At 43.2% G+C, this 9,007-nt stretch overlaps 1 protein-coding gene across 2 annotated transcripts in view; it reads left to right on the top strand.

Annotated features, from left to right (window-relative positions):
• LOC104462229 (chromosome unknown open reading frame, human C10orf76) overlaps nt 1–8,582 on the top strand; it is a 52,664-nt gene extending 44,082 nt beyond the window's left edge. For both annotated transcript variants that reach the window (XM_010074092.1, XM_010074093.1), the window contains 3 exons: nt 5,081–5,163; nt 5,680–5,806; nt 8,503–8,582. In XM_010074092.1, the coding sequence (XP_010072394.1) occupies nt 5,081–5,163; nt 5,680–5,806; nt 8,503–8,582 (290 nt within the window). The remainder of the gene's footprint in view (nt 1–5,080; nt 5,164–5,679; nt 5,807–8,502) is intronic.
• Nucleotides 8,583–9,007: the final 425 nt, after the last annotated feature.

Raw genomic sequence — 9,007 nt, forward strand, 5'->3', positions numbered from 1 at the left:
GAAGGAGGAGGGGTCGTTCGTTGCTGCCTTTGTCTCCAGGAGAAGCTGCTGCACACACTGATGCTTTGCTTTCCGGGGAAGTGGCTGGACATTGCTTACTGAGGGGAAGCAGAGAGTAACATCTTTGTTTTCCTTTTGTTTCTGTGCATGGCCTTGGCCTTTAGTTAAACTGCTTTTATCTTGACCCACGAGTTTTTCATCTTATTCTCCCCCTTTATTTTGCTGAAGGGGGAGTGATGGAGGGGCCTGGTGGGCACCCGGCATCCAGACAAGGTTAACCCACCACACTCCTCAGTAGACAGGCTGGCCTCATGAGCTGATAAGGGAAAGTGTCTGTCCTGAGAAGCAGCTGTGTGGTGGCAGAGCTAAGGACCTCTTTCACTGCAGTCATTTCAGTTTCAAAAAGCAGGGAGGGTATCTGTAAAAGCTAGTGATGTCACTTTTCATCCTTTGGCTATAATAATCCTTGGGAGAGAAAATTGCCTAAAAACCTATCTAAAAACCTATTGGGATGCTTTACACCGCTTTCATGTACAGCCAGTCATATGGCTTAATGTCCAATTTAAGTGTCCACTCAACATGCTTTTCTGCTTGGTTTTGAGGCTGTAAATGTAGGTGTTCAAGGCTATATTCTCTTCTTGTTGATTTAAGAAGCATAGCCAGTGTGCTTAGCTCAGGCCAGAAAATGAGGAGCTTGCATGCAAATACTGGTGGCAGCTAGTTTAGTTTGGTTACACCCTCCTCCTTTTGTTGCTAAAGAAGTTCTAGTGGCACTTATTGCACTGTAAAATTATAGATGTTTCAAGACTTACCACAGTGAATGTATTGTGTCCTGGTAAGGGATACCGAAAACAGATATCTTTAGAAAACAGGCTTCAGAAAAGAGGCTACTGTAAAAATGTTGCTGTTTCCCAGTTAATGCTGAAATAGATCTCCTATCCAAACCACCCATCACTGTTAAATCCTGAAGCTCAAATTGGGATAATGTGGCTGAGCCCAAGCGAGGGCCACAGTTCTGTCTGCCTGTGCAGCTGAGAGATTGAACTGCTCCTCCATTGGGAACAAACATGGAAAATTTCCTGGCTAGTGTGAGAGGGCAGCCTGCAGATGAGCTATGAGAGGAGAGCAGTTGGTTGCAGGAGGGGAAAAAGTGACACGTTTGGTTTGGCTTCAGGTTGCTCAGGAGCAGCAGCAGCTGTGCCCCATTGGAGCTCCGGGGCGGAAGGGTGGTCAGCCAGTTGGACTTTTGCTCTAGGGGTTTACTTTGTGTGTGCAACTGTCACTGAAGGGCACTGGGCATAGGAAGCTGGATCTAAAAGTTGTTAATCCTGAAAACTCAAGGGCATAGCTGTCTTCATTTTCAGTGCAGGGTCTGCCTTACAAGCAGACTATGGAGACACAGGTATGCATAGATTTAAGGGCTTGTTTTCCACAGTGGTCCTGTTCCTTAGAGACACTTGAGCAGAGGCTGGTGCAGAATGTGCTGGCGTGGAAAAAGATCGGTTGCTCTTCGAGCACTGATGGTGTATATCTTAATTAGGAGCACTGCAACTTTTTTAGGAAGGTGTAGCTTCCAGACGGTTGGATAAATTTGTCTGTGCAGTGTACACAGTGACTGTAAACCTGGTGGATTAGCTCTTCTGACCAGCCCTGAGCCCAGCACTGAGTATCTTTTTCATGTGAAGCATGTCCCTCTCCTTCCTGTTTCTTAGGGCAGGAACAGCATAGATCGGCTGTGAATGAGTTATAACACAGGTATAGATATATATTTAGGTATGAAGATTGATTTCAAGCAGTAGTAATCTCTTCTTTGTAACTGGAACAGGAAAATTAAGCATGAGCAAATTCATCACAATGGCTGGAACAAGTGTCGGAGCTGTTTTTGGGGTAGAACAGAGCAACAGTTCTTCAAGTGTTGTCATCAATCTAGAGCAGTGCAAGTACTTCAGGGAGGTGTCTGAGAAATACTGCAGTGGGCAATTGTAGCGTACTTGCCCCATTGGTCGGTGAGTGCTCGTGCCCTAGACAGTGATGGTTACACTCGTTCTTTAAAAGATAGTGTCTCCTCACCATGGGCAGCTTTCATGTTCACTGTGTTTGGATGTTCAGTGGCTTCTTATCATACTGTGTGACCACCCTCTGCCAAAGGCCTTTCAGCAGGGTTCTGCTGGGAGAGTGAGAGGCAATGGGATGAAGAAGAAGCTTCACACAACTTGTTATAGAAAATACAGAGCACTGCTATTGTGCGTTCAGAAGCCCCACTGCTAGTAGTTCAACAGCAGTGCCTGGTCACAAGATGTGGCTGCGTGGATTTGTGTGGTTAGGAAAGAGATAAAACTGTGCTTATAACTATTAAATAGAGAGATGGACAGTGAGCTGCTGTAACAGCGATGCAGGGCAGCTGTCTTCGGTCCAAAGCACTGACTGCGGGAGACTCTCCTTTGCTGTGGAGGCTCGGTTACCTTGGAAACCTGTTTTTAGCTGGCTGGTGGAGAGCCCATCTGTACCTGCTACTTCTTTGTTTTGAAACGCCTGTTTTACAGAAAAATATGACAGGAATATTTCCAGAGCCTGGATTATTGTGGAATCCAGGCTCTGCTTTTGGTCCCAGGCATCTGACTCTGATGAGGTGATGATGGTATGGGGAGTTCTGTGGCAGGACTGAAAAGGTTTTGGTATATCTGCTTCGTGAGGTGGGCCGCTGTCATGGAAGGGAGAGGTGCTGCTGCTGATTGTTAAATCCTGGAGTAGCTCTGAAAGATAAATCACTTGCATGTCTGGAGTTTGTAGAGAACTTTGTTCTGGTTTGCAGTTCAGCATCATGCCACCAGCTGGTAGATTAAACTGAAGTAGCTGCTGTCTGTGATGAATAAATACCCTCACATAGACTGTAGACTTCCCTTTTGGGGGGCAAATATAAACTTTTGATCCTGTTGATGAATTTCTATCATTGGAAGGTAGTGGTTGCAGGACTGTATTCAGAATCTGACAATTTTGTTTAATTACAGATCTTAGCAGTCTTTTCACATCTGTATTTTTCCTGTAGGTTTTTTGGTTTTACTATTTCTGAATACTCTGTAATTCTGAAGAGAGGGAGGGGAAGGGTATCTAGATTTTGCCTTTATCGCATTCCTGTTCCCTATGTTTTATCTACTCTCATTTCATGGCCTGTACCTTTGGGCTAAGATGAATGGTCTGTTCTCTATTTGCTATGGGGTTCTCCCAAACTAGAGTTGGTTTTCTTGCAGGTTACTCAGTGTGTAACAGGAGGAAGAACAGATTAATAAATTCTAGGTGAACCTATAAAAAAATCAAGAGTAGTCATAGAATCATAGAATGGTTAGGGTTGGAAGGGACCTTAAAGATCATCTGGTTCCAGCCCCCCTGCCATGGGCAGGGACACCTTCCACTGGCCCAGGTTGCTCAAAGCCTCATCCAGCCTGGCCTTGAACACCTCCAGGGATGGGGCATCCACAACTTCCCTGGGCAACCTGTTCCAGTGCCTCACCACCCTCACAGTGAAAAATTTCTTCCTAATGTCTAGTCTAAATCTACCCTCTTGCAGCTTAAAACCATTATCCTTCATCCTATTGCTGTGCTCTCTGATAAAGAGTGTTTCCCCATCTCTCCTGTAGCCCCCTTCAGGTACTGGAAGGCTGCTATAAGGTCTTCCCGGAGCCTTCTCTCCACTAGGCTAAACAGCCCCAACTCTCTCAGCCTCTCCTCGTGTGGGGGGTGCTCCAGCACTCTGACCCATCCTTGTGGCCCTCCTCTGGACCTGCCCCAACAGGTCCATGTCTTTCCTGTGCTGAGGGCCCCAGAGCTGGACACAGTACTCCAGGTGGGGTCTCACAAGAGCAGAGTAGAGGGGGAGAATCACCTCCTTTGACCTGCTGGTCACTCTTCTTTTGATGCAGCCCAGGGCATGGTTGGTTTTCTGGGCCTCAGGTGCACACTGCCGGCTCATGTTGAGCTTCTCATCAACCAACACCCCCACGTCCTTCTCCTCAGGGCTGCTCTCAATCCATTCTCCTCCCAGCCTGTATTTGTGCTTGGGATTGCCCTGACCCACGCCTGGCATTACTCTGTTAGATGTAGTTACCAATTAGTAGGTAATTAAACACCTTTTTTAGACAGTCTGTGTAGCATTCTGGCTTGACTTTGCAGGCTGTCTAATTCAGATGTTTTAAGTCTTGAAATCTGCTGACTTCAGAGCAGAGAATAAATTAAGAATCTGTCCTAGGCAGGCATCAGCTTTCAGCCCTGAGCAGCTACAATGCAGAAAAAAATAGTTTTATTTTTGGAAATTTTCAAGAACTAGAAACAACAAGATAAAGAACTTTTCGTTTTATTCAAGTGTATGAAATACAATTGTTTATTGTAAAGTCTGTTTGATTAAAGCTCTTTTAGCCATCCTTTTTGTTAATTCCTACTATCACTAACTGATTTTGGGTGGTTCCAGAAGGAGCTTTTGTTGTTTTCTTAAGACAAGTGTGAACCAGATCTGTAGTCTTCACTGTACAGCCTAGATAACTGACACAATAAGGTACTATACCCTTCCTTGTACCATTGCAGCAGCATTGACACAGTGCTACAGAAAAACTATGCCATGTTTTTATGTTATTTTTTGTTACTTTTTATTTTAACTGCATGTATCAACAAGAGTGACAGTTTGGGGCTGACTACACATACATCATGTTGGTGATGTCTGAAGCAGAAACTAGACAGTGGGATTCTCTAACCTCAGGCTCACTTCATGATCTGGCAGATAGAAAAATCTCCTGTGAACTGACTAAGCTAACAAGCAACTTACCTTGAGCCTGAGCAGATTTGATTGGGAAGTCAGTGAAGGAGAGTAAATGTGGGACAGTAAAATAGCTGTCACTTACCTGACCAGCACAGTACTTTAGCCCCACCCCATCACCCCACCCCAGGTAAATTGATATATTTCTGAGACGTGAGAAGCTGGCATTTAGGTTAGTTTATACTAGATAGTGAAAAGGCACCTGTATTTAAGTGACTTGTTGAGAATGGCTTTGCTTTTAATTTTCTTTAAAGAATCCATATTATTTTCTACTAGCTTTGATCAACTTGTTGAAGTTCCTCATGTCTAATGAGACTGTGTTGCTGGCGAAGCACAACATCTTCACCCTTGCTCTTATGGTGAGTACAGACAAAGCAAATCCTCTTACTTTAAACAACTTAATCTTGGCTGAATCCTAGGAAAGAATCCAGGATTTCTGGCCTGGTAAGGAGATACCAGAACAAGGCCACAAAGATGAGGAATATCATTGTGGTTGGTTTTGCTAGATGTTTGGAAGGGGCAGTGCTTGGACTCATTGTAGGGTCTGCTCGTTGAAATAAACAGGTCTGTGTGAGGAAAGGCTTAATTCAGTTTTCCAGATTTGGTAATGCTTTTTCTTGTTCTGTGGCCCTTTGTATACAAAATAATAGAAATCTGTTTTCCTGGCCCCAGATACGATAGTATTTAAGCTTGTTGTCTGTCTCTTCTGTACTATAAGGAAAATAATAGATAAAGCAATGCAGTAATGTAATACTGTGTAAAGCAACTGAGAGTTATTTCTTTGAAGGTTTTGGTCATCGTTTGTATTGTTTCTGTTGCAGAGTAAATTTTTTTTGTAAATACTCCTGTTGTATTCTTTTCACTTCCTTGTATAGGTTGTGAACCTGTTCAACATGTTCATCACTTACGGAGACACCTTTCTCCCCACTCCCAGCAGCTATGATGAGCTGTATTATGAAATCATTCGGATGCATCAGAATTTTGATAACCTTTATTCTATGGGTGAGTACCTCTTGACTGGTCAGGAATACTGTTGACTTAGAAGTGAGGGTGGTGGTAGAGGGAGGTTTATGCCAGGTGTTCCTGTCCACCTGCTGTTGATGTTTGTCTTGGTGGGTGGATGTGTTTTGTGTACAGAACATGTTTGGTAAATTAATAACTGGAAGAGGACTAAACTTGTTCAAGGGATACTTTTTTTTTTTTTGTCAAAAAAAAACCCCAAAACAGGAACAGACTCACTGTCTCTCTAGCAGCCATTTACTGTGGTTGGAAATATAAATTTGTTGGCACAACCAGGTCTGTGGTATTTCATGCATCTTGGTGTAGTTTGCATCTATCACATTTGACAGTTTCAGGTCTGAGAACAGGTACACGCTATAGAACCAACCAGCACAGAGAGCACTTAGTGCAAACAAGAATTTGGAAAAGAATTTGAGAAACTTATAACAAGAAGCTTGCTGTGCTAGACAAATCACATCTGCTGTACTCATTGCCAAAACAAACCAAGAAAACAGCCCTCACAAACCTGCTTGCAATGACAAGTGCATCACTGGACTGAAGAATGTGCCTACTGGCAAAACAGGGAGAATCTGCTATCCTTCATAGAGAGAGAGGCATGCTGGATGCCACCAAGTGACACCCAGCAGGAAAAAGAGGAACAAAGGAGAGCAAGGAATGCGTGGAAGCATAATCAGGCAGTGTATACACAGGAGCCAAGGGTAGCTGCAGCAGCGCTAGTGTAGTACCTGCATGCTTGAAGCTGTGAAGAAAAGAATACAGCTGTGTTCTTTGTTTCCTTTGTTCTAGAAGGACCTTTCTTCCATTCACCCCCTGCTCCCTTCTCAGCATGATCACCCAATGAACAACAGGAGTTAATATAAGTATATAAGGGGAGTTAAAAGGTAGTAGGAGAGAGCTGGGCACAGTACTCTTTCAGACATGAGAGGGAATACCCTTCTGACATGAGAGAGAGCCATCCTCACCTAAATAAAAGTAGCTGAATACTCCCTCCAATTGCAAGCAAAAATTAACTGCCCTTTTGTACAAACTTCCTGTGGTTTTATATAAGGGTTCACCTGGCCATTTTTGTGTCCTCTGAGCACGTGAGATTTTTTTGCTAACCCATTCTTACTCCCAAGAATTGAAGCTAGTAAGATGAGGTGCTTTTACTAGTCAGTAGTTTTTCAAACCCGGTCCCTGTGGAAGCTGAAAGGAAGTGGAATGGAAGAATAACGCACTCAGTTGGGCTGCGATAGGCACGTCTGACCTGTTGAAACAATTCATTTGTCACATGAATGTTTTCCATCCTGCTACAACACAGAGCAAACCCCTTTGAATTAATGTTGCAGATGCCTGAATGGAAACTCTGTGAATACATTACTTCAAATATTCAAGTACAGTACCTACTGTTTGACAAAATAATGTTACTCAGAGCTGCCTTTTTTTTCCTGCAGATGACATGTAATGGTAGCACTAGGAGATAAGCACTGTCTCGAGTTGATGAAAACCACAGTTTAGCCAGGTGTCCTGACAGCTTCCCTTGGCTTGTCAATCTGTCTCACTGGGGCTACAGTCACCATTCTGTCCCCTAGCCTTGGGACACTTGTTAGCACAGATAAGAAAGCTACTCTGTCCTTTAGTTTTCCTGTTCATGTAGCTGAAACTGTCTGCGTTGGGAGTGGAGGTGAAATCTAGTTGCTTTGGGTATTACTTATTTTTCTTGTCCTGAATCTGAATTTTATCCATATATACAGGACTGAAAGCTTCTCTCATGCAATAATAGGCATGAGAATGCAGCCACTGTGCTTATGGATGCACTTGTGACATCTGTGTTTCTAGATGATCCTAAGTTCTGATGATGTGCTGTTCCTTCACTTCTAAGTCGAAGGTGAACCTTTTTGTGGAATATAACCTCCAAAAAACACTCTATATAAAAATTCATAAAAAATTCCCTTCTATTCAGGCAATATGGAAGATTAATACAAAAATGTGCTACAGAGTCTGTTATTGTTTTGATACTTACCAAGAGACGTGCAGATAACACCACAGAAACACTACAGATTCTGATGTAAAGAAATATTTTGGGTGCTCTATCAGAAAAGAATTTGACTTCCTAGAAGTTCTTCCTGTTGCAGAATGTTTTCAGATCTGCTCCCAAGTCTGTCAGAGACCATCTGTGCAACAGAACAACACCCTTATTCCTATAGGGAGTGTTTTTCCCTAGGCTGGTATGTAATCCCTCTTGCAATTCCAGATAAACAGGGAGGTAAAGAATCCATCACTGCTGAGTTGGGTTTAAATCGCATCCACAGCTCAGATGGAACCTTGCATAAATAGTTGTTGGAGGAGAACACCAGAATAAAAGGTACCATAGACCTGGAACACTGTCCCGTTTCTGGGGGAAATGAACTTTAATGTGCGGTAATGATCACAGTCAGGAGGACCTAAGCTCTTCTATCCCCTCTGCTTCTTGTCTCCCAGTCATTATCTTGTTCTGCTCACCTGTTCCATGTTCCTCACATTTATCAGATGGGCTTTGAAAGGAACTTCTGCCCTGGATCACAGATTGTCTTAAAGATTACCTTTGCTCTGGTGTGGTTCCTGGACTGCTGTCTCATGAAAGGAGATTTTTTTTTCACATTTTGGATTAGAAAATTGCCGGTTCTATGCCAGCGCTGTTAACTGTCTTTTCCTTTCAGTTCTAAGGCTTTCTACCAATGCTGGTCAATGGAAGGAGCCTGCAAGCAAGGTGACCCATGCATTAGTCAATATTAGGTAAGGAGTAGAAGTTAATAACCATTTTAAAAATTCCTCTGTCCTGTGTGACTGCTTTCTTATCATGACACTTTCACATTTGTTGCATTGAATTTAGTTTTGAATTTGTTCTCTTTGTTGGGCTAAATTGCTGCTCTAAACAGGGCCTACTGGGATAAAGAGGTGATCACTAGGATTTGATTGTCCTCCTTCTAACAATTCTCTTGGCTCTTCTGTAGACCGAGTGCTTTCAAAGCATGGCACAAGCTGTAATGAATTAATCCTCACAGTATTCTTGGGAGAAGTTGTACAGTAGGGAACAATGCTGTGCTGGCGGAGCAATTGTGGACCTAATGGATTTCTGTTGAGTGATTCTATTGCAATTCTATGAAGCTCTGAAGGAGGCTATGAGCCAGCTGTAATAAGCAGATTCGAGGCCTCTTTTAATGT

This window comes from Pterocles gutturalis, unplaced genomic scaffold, assembly GCF_000699245.1.
Source record: "Pterocles gutturalis isolate BGI_N339 unplaced genomic scaffold, ASM69924v1 scaffold5567, whole genome shotgun sequence".
Lineage (NCBI taxonomy): Eukaryota > Metazoa > Chordata > Aves > Pterocliformes > Pteroclidae > Pterocles > Pterocles gutturalis.